This window comes from Lontra canadensis, unplaced genomic scaffold (assembly GCF_010015895.1).
Source record: "Lontra canadensis isolate GAN:19392208 unplaced genomic scaffold, GSC_riverotter_1.0 scaffold8, whole genome shotgun sequence".
Classification (NCBI taxonomy): Eukaryota; Metazoa; Chordata; class Mammalia; order Carnivora; family Mustelidae; genus Lontra; species Lontra canadensis.
In genome coordinates this window covers 6236068-6254726 of record NW_022631002.1, presented here as the reverse complement: position 1 = coordinate 6254726, position 18659 = coordinate 6236068, and the positions used below count along the sequence as shown (strand labels likewise).

At 53.9% G+C, this 18659-nt stretch overlaps 1 protein-coding gene across 2 annotated transcripts in view; it reads left to right on the top strand.

Annotated features, from left to right (window-relative positions):
- PLCG2 (phospholipase C gamma 2) overlaps nucleotides 1-18659 on the top strand; it is a 142219-nt gene that overhangs the window by 85984 nt on the left and 37576 nt on the right. For both annotated transcript variants that reach the window (XM_032853885.1, XM_032853886.1), the window contains exons 15-23: nucleotides 730-834; nucleotides 2015-2104; nucleotides 2690-2865; nucleotides 4116-4316; nucleotides 5281-5400; nucleotides 10084-10264; nucleotides 11629-11700; nucleotides 13887-13996; nucleotides 17352-17448. In XM_032853885.1, coding sequence (XP_032709776.1) covers nucleotides 730-834; nucleotides 2015-2104; nucleotides 2690-2865; nucleotides 4116-4316; nucleotides 5281-5400; nucleotides 10084-10264; nucleotides 11629-11700; nucleotides 13887-13996; nucleotides 17352-17448 — 1152 coding nt within the window. The remainder of the gene's footprint in view (nucleotides 1-729; nucleotides 835-2014; nucleotides 2105-2689; nucleotides 2866-4115; nucleotides 4317-5280; nucleotides 5401-10083; nucleotides 10265-11628; nucleotides 11701-13886; nucleotides 13997-17351; nucleotides 17449-18659) is intronic.

Genomic DNA, 18659 nt, shown 5'->3' with positions numbered 1-18659 from the left:
TGGACTCCCAACCCTGAGCTCCCTCCTCTGGGCCACCAGAATCAAGATTCACGAATACTGGCCTGCGTGGGTGTTGGCGCCCATCTGGATGTAGGTTGTTGTTGTCATGGTCTTAGTCTCCCCGATGAGAACTGTAAGCCCCAGAGACGTGTAGCCTCCTGCCCATGGTCGCACAGCTGAGAAAGCAGCTTAACTCTGTGTCCCCGGTGTGCCATCCACAGCCCTGCATTCTGGGCCATCGGACTGGCTGTTCCTGCCCTTCCCTGTGTGTGTGGCAGAGAACACGGGACATCCAGGTGGTGTCACTGACCCACTGTTTATCGAGCACTTACTATCTGCTGAGCTGCCACAGAAGATTCAACAGAGAACTGCACAAAGTCCTGCCGTCGTGGGGCTTATGTTTTTTGACAGGGAAGCAGAAGTCACAGAGAACCACAAAGGGCCCAGAGTTAAATAACTCCCTGGGGCCAGAGAGTGACAGGGATGGGAAGGGGAGTAGAGGCTATTGTTAGATCTAGTAGCTGAGGAAAGCTCCTCTGAGGAGGTGACACTGAGCACAGAGCTGAATGTAGTGAGAGAGAAGGCAGGCGGCGAAAACGGGCAGTGCAAAGGCCCTGAGGTCGACACTGCAGATAGATGCTGGCTGGCTGGCTGATGGGGATGAACGCTTGCTAGCTCCAAGATCCTAAATTTGGGTCTTGAGGGAGACTGTGTGTATTTTCCCCTCAGCATAAGAAGCTGGGCCCCCGGGGCGACGTGGATGTCAACATGGAGGACAAGAAGGATGAGCACAAGCAACAGGGTGAACTGTACATGTGGGATTCCATCGACCAGGTGGGTCTCCCTGCACCCCTTCTCAGTGCCTTGTGCACATCTGAGGCCTACCAGAGAACTCTGAGAATACTCCTATCTTATTCCCGTTCTCACCTTTCTTTTCTTTTTCTTCTTGCATTTTTTTAAAAGATTTTATTTATTTATTTGACAGACAGATCACAAGTAGGCAGAGAGACAGGTGGGGGTGGGGGGCGAGCAGGCTCCCCGCTGAGCAGAGAGCCTGATGTGGGGCTCGATCCCAGGACCCTGGGATCATGACCTGAGCCGAAGGCAGAGGCTTTAACCCACTGACCCACCCAGGCGCCCTTCTTTTTGCATTTTTAATGTTTTACTTTGAAATCACTTTATATTCCCTGTAACATATTGGACATTCACACGCACATGAAGAATATTTATGTACCCTTCAGTCACCTTCCCCAAATACTAACATCCTCTATAACCAGCGTGTAATTGTTGGAAGCAGGAAATGAACATGGGTCCCCTACCACTCGTTCATTCATGGGCCTTTTTTCAGTTTTACCAGTTGGTCCACTGGTGTCCTTTTTTCAGTCCAGGGTTCAGTCCAGGATGTGACTGTATTTGGCTGTCCTAACTCCTTACTACCCTTCCATCTGGGACAGTTCGACTGGAACCCTTATTTGGGTGAGAGGAATGCATTTTGAATGCTCGTGCCACTTCTCACATCCTTTAACCTGACATGCAAATCTGTCTGCATATATTTTGATATGTATGTTCTTACATCCTAGAAACACTAAAAATTGTTAATGTGTAAATAAAGAATTAAGTCAGATGTTGAAGTCTCTCGCCAGACTAGCTGAGAACTCCTAAAAGTCATAAAAAGTGGAGGTTATAGAAAAAGACAGCCACCAGCCCAAAAAACATTCATAAAGGGCTTCAAATTAAATAAATAGGAACTAGGAATTTGGCACAAAGTTGTATCTACTCTTAGACCCAGTGAATAAAAAAAAGTCCTGAAAATGCCAGAAGAACCCAAAAATAGATGTTTTAAAAGAAATGTCCTGAAGGGGGTGGAATTCCATGAATCCACCATACATGTCTACGAAAGTGGGAAAGGTTCATCCCTCGCAAATGCTGGGGTGATGCCAGGGGGTGGCCCCTGGGTCCCAGAGTTGATGTGGCGAAGACGGAGGGGAGAGCTCATGCTGGTTTCCCTTTCCAGAAATGGACTCGGCACTACTGTGCCATCGCTGATGCCAAGCTGTCATTTAGCGATGACATTGAACAGACAGCAGAAGAGGAGCTGCCCCAGGTAGGGGACACAGCCTCCTAACCTGTCCTCTGTCCTATGGCCCACAGGCCCCGACATCCTCAGCACAAGGAGCCACCCCTTCGGGTACCAAGGTCTGCCTGGCTCTTCTCTGATTGGCTGGCTTACCAACCAATGAGATTCAAGGATGTCTTTCCTGCTCTCTGCAGGGCCTGGTGGGCCTGTGCTCTGGGTGGGAAGGGAAGTCATTTGGATGCTCCGTCCAGCCCCATCTCCAGCCTGATTCCCAGCTTTCCTGCCCTCTCCCCTCTGGCTCCTGGCCATCCTCGGTGCTGTTTCTTGGGGGCAATTTCCAGGGCTTTATGGCTCTCAGACTCCTTGTGCAGTAAAGTTGAAACCTGTACTGGGGGCCCCTTTGTCGATGTCTTAGGACTCCAGGAGGCCACCGCCCATGGCGGCAGGCAAGGGAGGGCTGTGGAAGCCGTCTTCCCAGACCTCTTGGGGTGAGGGCAAGCCGACGCCAGCCTGTCTGCTATCCAGTCCCGAGCCAGCATGTGCAGAGGGACCGGTCTGGCCATGCTGGGGGACTGGTCCAGGTGTTCAGAAATGCCTCCTCTTGTGGCCCAGGATATACCCCCCACAGAGCTGCATTTTGGGGAGGAGTGGTTCCACAAGAAGGTGGAGAAGAGGACGAGTGCTGAGAGGCTGCTGCAGGAGTACTGTGCGGAGACGGGGGGCAAAGACGGGACCTTCCTGGTGCGAGAGAGCAAGACCTTCCCCAACGACTACACCCTGTCCTTCTGGTAGGCGCACGCTGCCTTCCCCTTGCGAATGGTCCGGGCGGGGTGGGGGTGGGGCGGGGCATGGCATGAGTTGTGCGAACTCAGGCCTCCACCAGAACCCCAGACTTCATTTAGGGATCTGTGCGGGGCAGGGGTGGGCCGAGGCAGGTGAGGCCCAAAACACAGCAATCAAGACTAGTGGTATTTCAGTGCAAAATGTTTAAAAATCAGAAGTAACGAAAAATCCATGACGAGCAAAGTATCACCATCATTTTAAGTCAAGACAGGATCTGACCTTGCACTAAGGACAATGTGGCCTTACTCACACACACACACCCCCACTGTCCCCCAGTCCTGGTTCTAGAGCAGGTAGGGCACCCCAAGTCACTCAGCCCCCTTCCATCTTTGTTTTCTTGTCCCTAAAGCAGAGATTCTAAAGGTGGCTTTATGGAGCCGTTGGGAGCTTTCTCACTCACTGACTCATTAGTACTTTCATTCACTAAAGGGTGTGCATTGAGTGACTGCTCCGTGCTGGGCACAGCGATCTGGCAGACCGGGTCCCTGTCCTGATGGCGATTAGAGTCTGGTCAGGGAGATGGACAACGAAAAAGGAGTCAATGATTTACAATTGTAGTTGTGATAACGTGCAATGCAGAAAATGCTAGATGTTACAGAAGTCTGTACAATCAGGGCCTGATGTAACGTGGGGCTTGGGGATGGTCAGGGAAGACTTCCTGTAAGAAGTGGTGTTTCCGTGGAGACCCAAAGGATACACATTATAACAACATACCTATAAGAGTGACAGCTAACTCCTATAAGATACTTCCCATGTGCCAGGCAGTGTTCTAGACACATTTTGTGTGTGATCTTGGTCAGTCCTTAGAACAGCTCAGCGAGGACAGACCACAGGGATGATGATGATGTGGGGGCTCAGAGAAGACAAGTCACTTGTTCAGGGTCACTTAGCACATAAGTGGCTGAGTCTGGATTTACACATAGGCCTTCTGGCTCCAGAGTAGGAGTTAGGTAGGAAAATGTAGTTGGAGGAAGTAGGTAGAATGTTCTGGAATCCAGGGTAAAGACCAGCCTGTTCTAAGAGCAGAGGGAGGTCTGTGTGGCCACATGTAGTGCCTCCCTGTCAGTGCCCTTGGCTGCAGTTCTGGTCCACCCCCACTTCCCCATACCACCCCCCTGCATGCTCTCTGCCACCCCGGGTGCAGGCAGGGCAAGTGGGCCCAGCCTCGTTGTTGACGTTGTCCCTCTCCCTGCAGGCGGTCCGGCCGGGTCCAGCACTGCCGGATCCGTTCCACCATGGAGGGTGGGACCATGAAGTACTTCCTGACCGACAATGTCATGTTCACCAGCATCTATGACCTCATCCAGCATTACCGCGAGACGCACCTGCGCTGCACCGAGTTCGAGCTCCGGCTCACCGACCCCGTGCCCAACCCCAACCCCCATGAGTCAAAGCCGTACGTGTGCCCATGCTCCCGGGGCCGCAGACCTCAGGCGCCAGGTTTAGTGGGTGCAGACACCCAGGCAGATTGGGTTCAGCAGTCGGAAAAGCCAGTCTTGTAGGTGTGCCGGGGCCCAGTTTCCCCCAAGGCCCCTCACCCAGGCCCTCAGGATCTCTTAAATTCCCCATGATGGCCCCCATTTCCAAACACCTACTATGCCTTTTTCCCCTATCCCTTGGCCTCTCCCTGCCCCTCTCCTCCCTTACCTTCACAGTCCCGAGCTCTCAGGCTTTGATTTTCAGAGCTGAATTTTGGTCCAGTGATACTGTTCTGCTTGTCAAAGCTCATTCCCTGTTCTTTGTGCAAGTGAACAAAAAGAAAGTAATTGTACACATTTCCTTTCATTTTTATCTAGTGAAATGAATATTAGTTATGCCTTGCAAAAGTTTAACCCATTCTGGAAATAAGGGGGGGGGAGCTATTTTTAAGCAGAAGGCTGCTAAAATGTACATTTCTGAGAGGCCTTATAACTTATGGCACCTTTCTTACTTTTATCTAAATTTGTATAGATTGCCTTTTAAAATCTGCCATTTCATATCTTTGAAAGTAACCCAAGACTAACCAGACAAAAAGACCTGAAATTCTGTTCCTGTGTTCTCTGCCTCCGATTTTCTGTTCTCCACATTGACGGATGCTGGCCCTGGTCAGGCTGATGGGGGGCAGGGGTGGGATGGGTACAGGTAGGTTAAATTTCTTCTCTCGTGCTCCAAGCAGAACCTACTATAGGAATGTTTTCCCTGAGCTACATCTTGGTAGTCTTTTACAAAAAATTGCCGTCTTCAGCGGTGTTGTTGGGTGGGAAAGCCCATGGTGTAATTTCCACAGTGGTTTCTGGGGCCTTTTTCTAGGCAGCCTCGGAGCCCAGGACTGCCTCCTCCGTGGGTGGCCGTCTCACTTGGCCGTTTTCCCTGTGCCGCAGGTGGTACTACGACGGGCTGAGCCGCGGGGAAGCAGAGGACATGCTAATGAGGGTTCCCCGGGACGGGGCCTTCCTCATCCGGAGGCGAGAAGGCACCGACTCGTACGCCATCACCTTCAGGTGAGCGGGTGGGTGGGAGCCGGCACGTGCTCGCCAGACGCACCCCAGGAAGGACGGGTGTGGAAGGCACGAGCAGCGTCCGCTCAGGGGAGCTGTCTGTGTGCGGGGCCCGGCTCTGGGTCCTTGAGAGTTACACCTGCCCCGTGAGCTCATTCTGTCTTCCAGCAACTTCATGACCATGATCCTTATTGTTCAGAGGAGGAAACTGAGGCACAGGGAGCTTAAGTAACGCTGAAATGTGCGGCCAATAATGGCAGAGCTGGAATTTGAACCCAGGCAGCCCTGGCAGCCCAGAGCAGTGACGTGACAGACCTGCTGTGCTCCCACCCAGCGCGGGCAGTGGGAAGGCCGCGGGGACCGACTTTCTCCAGGACTGTGGTTCTGTCCTCTAATTCCATCCCAAGACCCCAGATTCCTCTGGTTTCCCCCAGAGACAGTGTCGGGGAGTTTCAGACCCGGTTCACCTTACTGTCCCCGCATCTCCCCTACCCTAGCGTGTGGAGCCCTAAAGAACGTTCCCGACACGGGCCTGCCGTTGAGGCCTCATCTGCCCGAGTCCTTCCTTGCAGCCCATGAGGAGTAAAGGAGGTACAGCGAGTAGGGAAATGGAGGCCCAGAGGTTAAGCATCCTGTCTAGAGCCACACAGCCTTGTCCTGGGAGTGAGGCAGAATTTCAGACTTGGACTTACCCATGTTCAAAGCCACAGTGTGGTTTCAAGAGGCTTATGGGCCACACAGAGCCTCAGCCTGCATGGTTATGTTAAGTACTGGGAAACTGCACTTGGAAGTTTAGGTTTCTCCTTAGGAAAAGTGGGAGGAAGCAGAAGCTCCAGACTCCACGTTCCCACGTGGTGATGATGGTTCCCAGCGGCACAGGAGGGTCCCTGGTGTGCCCAGGCCGCTCCTGTTCCTTCCATTGCTGTTGCCTTGGCCCATCCCCCTTGGTGACCCTGCCAGGCTGCCCTCTGGGCATGTGGATCTGCCCCCTTCCCCCCCGTTACTCCTTCCTTCTTGGGTGAGTGGTGGTGGTGGTGGTGGTGAGGCTCGTTATTGTTGCCATTTGCTGAGCACCTACTCTGTGCTGGCTCTGGCCAGCCTGGCTCCTCTGTGCTTTGTGCTGCTGACAGGGAGGCTCTGGGCTATTTGGCACTGGCACTGGCACCTTGCCCTTGGCCTCAAAGCTCTTGGTGGTGCTGCCTCCCACCTGGGTGGGATTGGGCAAGTTGATTGAACCCCTGTTGTACCAGCCGCCATGTTGGGTGCTGGGCATTGAGTTGTGTGGTAGTTCTGTCAGTCGGGAGGCTTTGGGGTACAAGGGACAGAAATCAGACTCAGTGGCCTCCCAGAAGGGAGGCGTTACTGGCTACTAGCAGAGATGCTCAGGAGGCGAGCTGGCTTCCAGCAGGCCTGGATCCACGTCTCACCGGGCAGCCCTCGGGGGGCCAGTTGTGTGTCTGTCTCGGTGCTACTCTGCACTGGGTTCCCCTTGGGAGCCGGTGTCGGGTAGAAAAGACGAGTCCTGTGATCCCCACACTCTCCCTGGCCCCTGCCTGAGCGGTGTGTCATGGTTCTGACTGGGCACCTTCAGGCTGGCCGTGGGTTGGAATCCCTTCACTGGAACCATGTGGATGAAAATGAGATCCCCAGATGGAGGCCTGGCCTTATGCGTCCACCCTGCTGTTTGCCTGCCTGCCCTCCCCATGAGACTGGTGGTACCCTAAAAGCTGGAGTTTTTCATTTTTAGGGCTCAGTAAATGTTTAAGTGTTCAGTGAGCACCTACTATGTGCCAGGCTCCTTGTTGGGCTCCAGAAACACAGGAGGGATACAAACCGGCCAGTCCTTGTTCTCATGAGGCCAACAGTCCGCTGCGACCGAGACGTCCTGTTCCTCGTGTGTTTCTCTCGAGCGCTTTCCTCTTACTGAGCGTTGGCTTGCCAGCAGCAGGTGGTCGGGACGCGCTGGCTGAGTGAGCCAGTGACAAGGTGCTGGTGTCTTGAGGAGAGGAGGGGAAGGCTATTTCCTTTGTGTTGGGACGGCGAATGTCCTGGTCTCCACCCACCGCATGTCCGTGGGGGTCATGGTCACTGTAATAGTCAAAGATGACCTCCCCCCGCCTGGACACAGAGACTTTTCTAATTCACTGTGGTCATGGTGTGGGGTAGGTGTCACTGTCCCTCACTGAGAAGTGTTGCGTGGGGCAGGAGAGTCAGGTACATGACTGACACATCACTGTAATGTTGTGCAATAAGTGTCACAGAGTGGACAGGCAGGTGACAGAGGGTGAGCGGGAGTGCTAGGGGGACAAGGTGGGGGATGGGCTCCAGGCGGACGGAGAGCACGGGTCTGGAGGAACTTTCCCTCCCCCGCCCCCTCCCCAGTATCTGTGGAGTACCTCTCCTGTGCCAGGTGGTGTTCCAGGCTCAGAGAACACAGACTGAACTTCTGGATAGATCTCTGTGGGAGGGGACAGGTGTCTGCTTTCAAGTCTGTGCAAAGAGATGAAGCTGCTGTCCCGGTGTGAGCAGTAGGACGTGGACCTCAGTGGGACGTGGGAACAGGGCTTCGTGGCAGAGCCGAGGGAGACCTCGGGTCACAGTGTCACGGGCTTATGGCCTCCGGGGGCCTGGAAGGTGTGATTCACACTCAGCCCTGGTGTGTCTCCCTTCTTGATTGTTCTCTTGGCAGGAAAGCCCCTTTTGGCTTGACCCTGGTTCTGTTTTCCTAGCCATTCATTATGGACTGCCCTCGGGGTGCTGGACACATCACAGAAGGCTTACCCTGGGCTGTTGGATGGCGGTCCTAACAGTTGTCCTGAGACAGGAACTGTCCGTCCCTGGCCTTGTGGACAGGAAAACACAGGTGCAGTCAGGTTCCCAGAAGGAACCAGAACCTGATCCCTACTCTTAATTAATTTCCAGACCCTAGAGCCTCCCTGCCCCAGGGAACTTTTGTAAAAAGTTTAAAAAAACATTTTTTTAAAGATTGTATTTGATAGAGAGCGAGCAAGTGAGAGAGAGAGAGAGCATGAGCCCCTCTCTCTGAGCAGAAGGAGAAGCAGGCTCCCCACTGAGCAGGGAGCCCAATGTGGGGCTCAATCCAGGGCTCTGAGATCATGACCTGAGCTGAAGGCAGATGCTTAACCACCTGAGCCACCCAGGTGCCCCGAAAGTTTAAAATTTCTTTATTATGCAAATATATTCTTAGAAAATAAGACATCACAGTGAAAGCTAAGGTCCATCCCGTCTGGGTCCTCGTCCTGGTAGAAAGCACATTTTTATAACTGGTATCTCCATGTGGGCTCAGGAAAAAAAAAACAAAAACAAAAACCAAATGACCTCCATGGGTATGTCCCTGTGGAAAATACTGTGCTCTTCCGTGTGTGGGAATTTGCTTCCATCTTTAAAAAATACTAACGGGATCCTACTATAGTTTTATCTTGCAATTTGTTTCTCTGCTCAGCTGTTTGTTTGTTTTTAAGAAATACTAATAAAATATCCCTGCAAGTAAGCCATGGAGGCAGAACTCTTCTAGCACATTTTTTTGGGGTTTTTTTGTTTCGTTTTTTTTGCCGGACTTATTGAAGAAATGGCTTAACAGGGTGTGTTTTTTAAAACAAAAAGTATCTTTAAGGTGCTGAATTTTTATATTTATTTATTTGAGTTACCGCACACAAGCTTGTGGGGGGCAGTGAGGCAGAGGGAGAAGGGGAGGGTGAGAGAGAATCCCAAGCAGGCTCCCCCTGAGCACGGGAACCCAGCACGGGCTCCATCTCACGACCCTGAGATCATGACCTGAGCTGAAGTCAAAGTCAGATGCTTAACCAGCAGAGCCACCTGGCCGCCCCTCTAAGGTGCAAGATTCTTAAACGACGCATAGCTCACGCCTCCTAAGTATGCCTTTAGACAGTTTCAGAAGATGCCGTTTGGCTGTGAAGTTAGGGTCAAAGCTTATTTTCCCAAATGGTCCTGTTCTTGCCGATAAAAGCCAGTAAGACTGAAGATTGTGTTCTGCTCTCGATTTTCCCCACCTCCCGTGTCAGCAGGGTGAGGCCATCAAAGGTTGCTTTGCTGTTTGGGGGGAAAAAAATTGGTGGTTGTCATAGTTGAGCCACTCAAGATCAGATTCAAGGATGTGGGCATCAAAGCCCAGAGCTATGGAGTAGAGACCAGCAGACGTTTCCTATAAAGGACTGGAGGGTGGCTATTGTAGGCCTTTCCAGCCCTGTGGCCTCGGGTGCAGCCGCTCAGCTCCAGTGCTGTGGGGTGGAAGCAGCCACAGGCATCACCCAAGTGGATGACTGTGGCTGTGTGTCAATAAAACTTTATTTATAAAAGTGAGGGCAGGGGAGGGGTGGGGCCCCCGTTTGGCCTTCGGGTCCCTGTTTGCAGACCCTGATCTGGACACCTGGCCTTTCCCAAAGGCAAGTCCTCTAACTGGGGTCAGGGAGAGTAGGCAGATGAGGAGCGAGCTGTTGGGTCACTCCATATCTCCTGTAAGGTACAGCTTTCTCTGTGTCCGTGTTGAGAAGACCTGCCATCGTCGTATCCCCTAGGAGGGCCGAACCTCGCTTCTCTCCCGGGCCCCCAGGACGGGGAGCTAGGTGGTTTCTCTTTAGCGGGGCGTGCACGACCGTGTGGCGTCTGGGGTCTCGGTGGCCAGCTCTGCGTGGTGTCCCCCTCCAGGGCCAGGGGCAAGGTCAAGCACTGCCGCATCCACCGGGACGGCCGGCACTTCGTGCTGGGGACCTCGGCCTACTTCGAGAGCCTCGTGGAGCTCGTGAGCTACTATGAGAAGCACGCGCTGTACCGGAAGATGCGGCTGCGCTACCCCGTGACGCCGGAGCTCCTGGAGCGCTACAACATGGTAGGCGGGTGACCCGCTCGTGCTTTGGCTGCGCGTCTGGCAAACCTCCGCTGAGCCCTCCCCAGGTGTGCGGGATGGCTCGGGGACCCCGGGGACACGGACCCCGCCCTCGTGCTGCTTGCAGTCTCGTGTGGGACAGATAAGTGGGATCAACTGAAAAACACTTCGTGGGTCAGAGGGTGACGTGCAGTATAGAGGGAAAGTGGGCGGGGGGAGTCATGGAGGCAGTGATGGGGAAGGGGCTGCGGTTCCCGAGCGTGCTCTGGAAAGATCTCACTGGGAACGAGGCATTCCGGCAGACTCACGCGCTCGTGGAGGACTGCTTCACGCAGATAAGGACAGGAAGATCAGCGGGTACAAAGGTCCTGTGGTGAGGGCATGCCTGGAGGCTCAGAGAAGCAGCCAGTGTGGCTGGCACTGAGAGAGCCAGAGTGCGGCAGACCTAAGGAAGGACTTTTTGGAGCAGAGCAGGCCCCCGAGAGACACTGGCTTTTATTCTGAGCCCCCGGAGGGTTCTGAGCCGAAAACAGACCTGATCCAATTCCCACATCTTAGTTCCGGCCACGTAGGTGATAGGATACAGGATTCAGGATACACCAGCCATGGCCCAGGAGCACTCGTAGCTCTTGGCCGTGTGGTGGAGCACAGCCTGGCTTGGGAAATTCCGGTTCTGGAGGGGGAGCTGGATGGCTTGCAGGGGGGAGCTGTCCCGGGCAGGTGGATGACTGGGAAGCCGACAGAACAAGGCTGAGTGCTGCTTGGGACCTCAGCCAGAGCGCTCAGACCAGGTCTGAGGAGGGTCCACACGGGAGCCCAGACCTGACAGCCAGGACCCACGGGGCCGTGGGGAAAGCCGGTTCGAGGTCGGGGAGCAGCTGTGGCCCAAGGCCAGAGGGGACCCGGAGAGACAGTGACAAGAGCAGACAGAGGGCGGGATGGGTGTTCAGTGTGAGCCGGTAAATGTGGAACGTGTCTGGGTTTGGGGTGTTTGCCAGTTTCCATGGTGGTAATCCCTTGAGGGGGTGGCCTGTGTCCCCCCGTGGACATGGAACTGGCTCAGGGGGCGGTATGGGGCGGGCCCTGGCCAGTGGGACCTTCCACGGTGCCGCTGCTCTCCGGGCTTGGCTTTCCTGCAGGGCCCGGCAGAGGAGGGCCGGCACAGAGACCTCTCTCCTCTGGGGGTGCAGTTTCCAAGTTCGGGGGAGCTTTTCAGCAGCTTCTCACCGTCTCCGCCAGGAGGCACGAGGAAACTGGGAGGTTTCAACTCTTTGTCCCTGGGGGTGGCCGAGAAGCCTGGCTCTGTGTGGGGCCGCCCCGGGAGCTCGGAGGGCGTCGTCCGTTTACTCCGCTTTGCTCTTTTTCAGGAAAGAGACATAAACTCCCTTTACGACGTCAGCAGAATGTATGTGGATCCCAGTGAAATCAGTCCCTCCATGGTACGGTGCCATCCCTCCCATTCCCACCACGACCTGGTCCCCAAACCCACGCCCGGCTGCAGAGCACGGCAAGGGGACTTGAGGGCGGACTTGCCTCCCCCCCCCCACCACCGCTAAATTGATTTTATGTTATTTTTTTGAGAAGGAATGATGATTGACAGTGCGACATCTGGTTTCAGGGAAGAGATTAATAGAATTCCACCTAAAAGTGATGGTGACTTGCTAAAACTCTGAGGTTTGATGAACCACCTTTGGGCCAAACAGCTTCTAATTAAAAGTCTTTCAGATGTTTCTTGCTCACCGACGGAGCCCGTGGTGTTTATGAATTCCGTCTGGTTCACTGACCTCCTTGCAGTGTGCGCCTTATCTCCCGCTCCCACCCCGGCTGTGGTGTGACTCCCCCCAGGGGGGGGGTGGTTTTAACTCTGTCCCCAGCTCCTCCTCGCTCGGGTTCCCGCTGAGGAAGAAGGATGGCGAATTTTCTGTTGGGTGGGGTGCACCGGGCGCACGGTTCATGGGTAATTCTTGCTACCTGCAAATCCGGAGATGAATTTCTTCTCTTCTTTTAAATGTATAATCCTTGGCCAATGCAAATCCCTTCCAGCAAGAGATGAAGGCTTGGAAGGATGTGGGCAGGGGACTGTGTGTGAAATTAGTAGGGACTTTCATTAGATGTGAAGAAGCTGTTGGTAGTGAGAGTAAGGCCGCCTGTCAGCTGGATGTCAGGGGACGGTGGACATGGTGGTCAACTGAGGACCCCCCAGCCAGTCTCGAGGGCGGCTACGCCCTATTCGCCCTCAGTTGCTGCCTTTCCAGGGAGCGGGCCAGGTCTCCTGGTTTTGCAAGACAAGCCATTCATCTGGATATTTTATGTGAATTCTCCCCATTTTTTTTTTTTTTTTAAATCCTGGCCACCAACCCAAGTTGTAGAGAGACTCTCCCTGTCCTGGGTGAGACCAGTAACACACGATGGCAGCTGGATGGGCACGCAGGCTGCCAGACTAGGGGGAGCCCCTCAAAATAAAATCATTACTATTGCTGCGATTGAAGATGGGTTAGCAGTGAGAAAACCACTGCTCTGGAAACGAGACTGGTGATGAGTCCTGGTCTCCCCGTGCGAACTCTGTCGCTGTCTGCACTCCTGGGCCTTTGTCTGCACGGAGACGCATTGTACAGCTCCCCCGACCCCCCACTGCCATTTGTATTCTGTTCACCTGCCTCTTGGCCCTGTGTGGGTTCCTCCTTTGCTTATTTTCCTCATGACCGTTCTTACTAAAAACTGGTGAGCCAAGCCCAACACATGGGCTGCAATTTCAACTTCGAAAAAAAGAATGTTTTCAATATTCAGGTGGCTGTGCCAGTTTAGCTACGTCCCCATCAGTGGCCACGTCGGTCATCTCTGGTCTTTGCTGTTCTGGTTAACACTAACATGAACTTCACATCTGAGGCTTTGGGCATCTTCTGCATTATTTCCTTCAGATGTGTTCTCGGAACTGGGATGACTAGAGCCATCCTAAGAGGACATACATATGCACGGGGTGCGATTTCTGTGCCCCCCACACAGCCAGGATGGGATGGGGCTGGAATCGGGCCCGGTCAGTCTGGCTGGGCGCATGTGCTGTTTGTCATTTCGTTGTGCCTCCTGCAAGCCTGTTCAGCCAATGGACGGCTCATTTCTCTTGTTAGTGAAGGCGCTGACTTGAGGACCTCTCCTGCCCTCTGAGAGGTCGGAGACTTGCTCCTCATGGAGGCCATTGTATGCCAACTTCCTCTGCCACTGGCTGTACCTCGCAGGCTTTAGAGCCTGGCAGAGACCCGTGAAGTTCATGGGGCAAGGTTGTACCCACCCTTGAAGGCAGATGCGCAGGTGAAACCATCTCTGTTTGGAAGTTCTTACGGCAGAGCTTTTAGAACCCATGTTGCTTCTTACAGAATGGCAATAACTCACATGAACTGACTTCTGAGCTCAGCCACTTAACAGCTGGTTGGTCTGGGGGCCAGTCCCCATCCCTGCTCCCTGGTGACTCTGGGAGGCCCCTCTGCCACGCAGTGCCAGCCCACTGCCAGCAGATGGCACTGTAACCTTGGGCTGAAGCCTCCTGCTTCCTAATGCGAAGACCCAACGCAGATGCCTCTCTCTGCTTCTGTCTCCCGGCTTGACCTTCTCCTTGTTTTCTCCCCCAAAGCCTCAGAGAACGGTGAAAGCTCTGTATGACTACAAAGCCAAGAGGAACGATGAGTTGAGCTTCTGCCGTGGAGCCCTCATTCACAACGTCTCCAAGGAGCCCTGGGGCTGGTAAGGCTGAGGGCGGCTGGGCCACTTGCTGGAGGAACTTGACCTGTCCCTTCTTGCCGGTGAGGCTGAGGCACTGGCTGACCTCTGGACCCCCTTTCTCTGCCGTTCTGGGCTGGCTTTGACCTTTGTATCTTCTCTGCGAAGGTGGCTTAAGACATGCTCTATTGAGAAAAGCGGTAAGAACAACCTATCCCATCGTATTCTGTATTATTTTATTTATAGCAGCAGCTGCCACTCACTGAGGCCTTCCCTGGTGCTGTGGGCCATGCTAATTGCTTTCACACGTGGTCTAATGAGATTCAACCCTCGGGGTTGACTGTGGGTACCCCCACTTTACAGAGGTGGCAAACGGGGCTTTCCCAAGTTATCTAGTTACACACCAGTGTGGGGTCTTCCCATTAGGGGAGCCTGTGTGTTACTTTAAATTCAAAATCTTAAGCTATCGCTTGGTCCTGTGCTGTGGCCCCAGCCTGCATGGAAGCAGTGACATGCTTAGGCCAGAGCCCCCTGGGTGTGTGCCAGCATTCAGCTATCTCTTCTCCCTTTCCACCTGGGAAAAAGTTTGGCTGCCCATCCATACATCCCCAGGCAGGTGGTCTTGCAGGATTATTTCTTACTGTGGAGCAACAACCGCCTCACAAATGTGGCATCACTTTCTCCCGTGACATGGCGGGACCTGAGTTAGAGATCTGAATGGCGGCTACAATTGAGCGCCTCTTTGTGTCAAGAACTGTTTTAAACACTTCATCTGAAAGAACTCACTTAAACCCACTCAGTGACCCTGAAAACCTACCTGCATTGTACAGATGAGGAAACTGAGGCACAGACAGGTACTGAAACGTCCAGGCCCGCACAGCAGGCGGGGATTCGAAGCCAGGCCTTCTGACTCCAAAGCCTGTATTCCTGACTTGACTTGTGTACTAGGTTCTGTGGTTTTCAGAGTTTTTTTCTTGGCCTGTATGTTATTTTTGAGAATTCCCTCTTTCTTTTTTTTTTTTTTTTTTTAAAGATTTTATTTATTTATTTGACAGACAGAGATCACAAGTAGACAGAGAGGCAGGCAGAGAGAGAGAGAGAGGGAAGCAGGCTCCCTGCTGAGCAGAGAGCCCGATGCGGGACTCGATCCCAGGACCCTGAGATCATGACCTGAGCCGAAGGCAGCAGCTTAACCCACTGAGCCACCCAGGCGCCCTAGAGAATTCCCTCTTTCTAATCCATATCTTACCGGGATCCCCAGAGTCCAAAAAAAAAAAAAAAAAAAAGTAGCAAAACAGTGATGTGCTGAAGCTGGGGGTGGGGGCCGGAGCCCCTGTTTGTAGGCTCCCGGCCTCCATGCACCATCCATGGTATCGTCCACCTGTCTCTCCCTGAGGGGCCTGGCCAGAATCCAGGTCTCCCCTGGGCCCATGATGCCCCTTTTTGTAGCCTGCCTCTGTAAAATGCCCCAGTTCCATGTGTGTGGGTGACTTTTACCTGTGGGCAGACCTCTCTAAGTCACACTCTTTTCCATGTGTGAAACTGCCTCCTGCCTTTTCACATGTCCGAAGTGGGGTGCTCTAAATTTCCAGGGCCCTTGAGATGAGCTGAGAGTCTGGTGTCAGTGTCTTTGGTGAGGGGCTGTGGGTACACTGCCTGCTGAGGTCCCCTCGTTTCCTTTGCTCTGGTGGCAACAGCACCATCCCTGGGGGTGGGGGACATGGTGTGCCTTTTTTTTTTTTTTTAAAGATTTTATTTATTTATTTGACGGAGATCACAAGTAGGCAGAGAAGCAGGCAGAGAGAGAGAAGGGGAAGCAGGCTCCTTGCCGAACAGAGAGCCCAACGCGGAGCTCCATCCCAGGACCCTGGGATCATGACCTGAGCCGAAGGCAGAGGCTTTAATCCACTGAGCCACCCAGGCACCCCGTCTGCCTTTTTGTGCGTCCTCCCAACCTAGGGCCAATATGGCTAGGGGACTGAATCACTAGGATGCATTTTAGAGCGAAAGGAATGCTCTTGTCAATAATTACACCAACAACCAGACAACAGGTCTGAACCTGGTTCTGGGCAAATGATACATATGGTCACCCTGCTTATAGCCAGTCTTTGCCCGAAAGGGGTCTGGAGAAACGGGGGGATGAGGGTGCCTGGCAGTCCTCTATTTCCACCAGGCTGCAGGACAGCCGGTCCTCACTGGGCTTATTCAGGTCAGCAGACGTTTACTAATGCCTTCCACCACCTCTGAGTACCGATTCAATTAAGATCAACAAAGGTATCACATAGTGGGGAAGACAGAAGTAAAAGTCATATAAAGGCACAGACTGCCTCCCCATTTGTGGGGACAGAGGCGACAGGAGCACAAAGGAGGAACATTTGGGCTAGATAGCAGTCAGGGAAGGCTCCCTGGAAGAGGCATGCCTGAGCTGAGTCTCACATGGTTAGTAGGGACAAGCTAGATACAAGGGGCATGGACCAAGGCCTGTAAGCTAGGCAGGGGCAGAAGGGTGGGGGCAACAGGCTGTCTGGCAGGAAGGTCAAGTTTGAGCCACAGAGAGGCAGAAGTTGAGGTCCAAGGGTTCCTAGGGTCAGGCTAAAGCATCTAGGCTCTGTTCTGAAGACTTTGAAAGCTGTGGGTGTGCCCGTTGGCTACAGAGGGTACCCACAGAGGGGCAGGTCCTGCATGCTGGGCACTGCTTCGGGGGAGAACCTTAGAGGTGAGCACAGTTTGGTAGAGTCGAGACACATACACAGATCAGTTACGGCCCTTGTTATCAGTGCTATCACAGAGGAGAGAAGGAGGTCAGGGGGGCGGTATTTTGGCTGAGTAACGAGAACTAACATTATTTGAGCACTTACTGTATACTGGGCACTGTTAAAAACACTCAGCATATGTGGAACCCTCTGGTCCCAGTAAAGCCCTCTGCGGGAGGCACTGGGGTTATTCCTGTTTGACGGTTGGTGGTGGAGCTGGAATGTGATTCCTGGCTGTCGAGCCCCAGCAGCGTTCTTCTCTCCCACCCTGGTCTCTGTGTTCACAGCTCTCCCTGAAATGGGGCAGAGCCTGCCCTAGGCTTGAGTGTCTGCCTCACAGGGGCTCTGAGGTCCACCTCAAGCCTGGACATTTTTGGTGCCCTTGAGCAAACACGAGAATCTTGTTATGGGGAGGACTCGGCCCCTCCACTCACTCACTGCTGATTTAAAAAAAAAAAAAAGCAGAGGATCCCTTTGAAATGCCTGGTTGTCACAGATAATGATCATCCCCTCTGGTCACTTGGCGGCTTGCCGCTCCCCGCCGCAGTGGCTTGGATCTAACGAGCAGTGAGCGATCATTAACGCGGCCCCACGAAGGCCCTCCGATGCCCTCTGTTTTCATCTAGGTGGAAAGGGGACTATGGAACCAGAATCCAGCAGTACTTCCCGTCCAATTATGTCGAGGACATTTCAACAGCCGACGCGGAGGAGCTGGAGAAGCAGGTGAGCCCGGGTCACCGCATGGGGGGGACCGTCCGTCCTGTTCTTCGAGGAATCCGCTGAGCTGTCTCCACAGGGCCGTGTCACGCACGCTGCTGCCATGTGGTCCCCATGGAGCAGCGGAACAGGGACGCCAGAGTGATAGGGAAATTGGGATTGTTCCCCCAGTTGTGGGCGAAAGTCACGGTGACAAGCCCGTCATGTTTTAATCGGGTTGTGCTGGGCTGGAAGGCTTGGTGTAGGCATGAGAATTCCCTCTGGAGTGAAAATGGCCAAACAGGGAATTTGTCCCTTGCCTCAAGCAGCTTGCAAATGGAACACGTTTACTGTGGCTGCCAGACACTCCGGACGTGCTTGGTATGAGCAAGAAGGTTGGCCCTGCTGGTGACCTTGCAAACGTTGTTTCTGTTCCCTCCACTCCTCTTGCCCAGAGCAGAGATCCTCTGTGGAGAGGTGACCGCTCTGCACCCAGGAGGGACTCTCTGTAACGAGGTCTCTGAGGCCTTCTCATACCCAGGGAATTTCCTAAGGGAGATGGGGCAATCCTGGAAGCCTGCATGGAGTCTTAGAAGTCAAGTTAGAGATCAATAGCGAGGCTTGCAGAAGGGAATTCCAGGCAGGAAGGACAGCCAAAGCAAAGTGGCTCTGGGCATGTGGCTGTGTTCAGCAGGTCGGGCCTAAGGCAGGGATGAGACCCCTCACCTGCCCTGCCCCGCCCCGGTCAGCATTATCCTGGTGGATGGGTGCCGGGTGGAGGTAGGACCAGCGATGGGCGGGTACGGTTCTGCCAGCTGTCCAGAGACCAAGATCTTGTCTGTCGCAGCCGGACCCTGGTGCCCCGAACACGCAGTGGCAGGTGCAGCTGGTAGGCCGGCCAGGGCCTGGGAAGGCTTAATGCAGGTCCCAGAGCATGGGCATCGCACCCCTAGGACGTGGGGAGCCACGGAATGTTCTGGAGCTGGCCTTTAGGAGGCCAGCTGGCCCCCTTTCATAATAATGTCAGAAGAAGGGTCGGGGCTGGGTTTTGAAACCAGATCCGTGGGAGTGTTGGCAACCCTCTTCTGGAATTCACCAGGCTCGTGTGCACAGACTGGAAGAGGAACCGCTGACCCTGCTGGGTCCTGCTGGCCGCTGGGTCCCTGTCAGCAGCACGCATCATTGTCGAGTGCGTGCCCCACGGATGCGTCTTGTAGTGAAAATGCGTTTTAGACAGT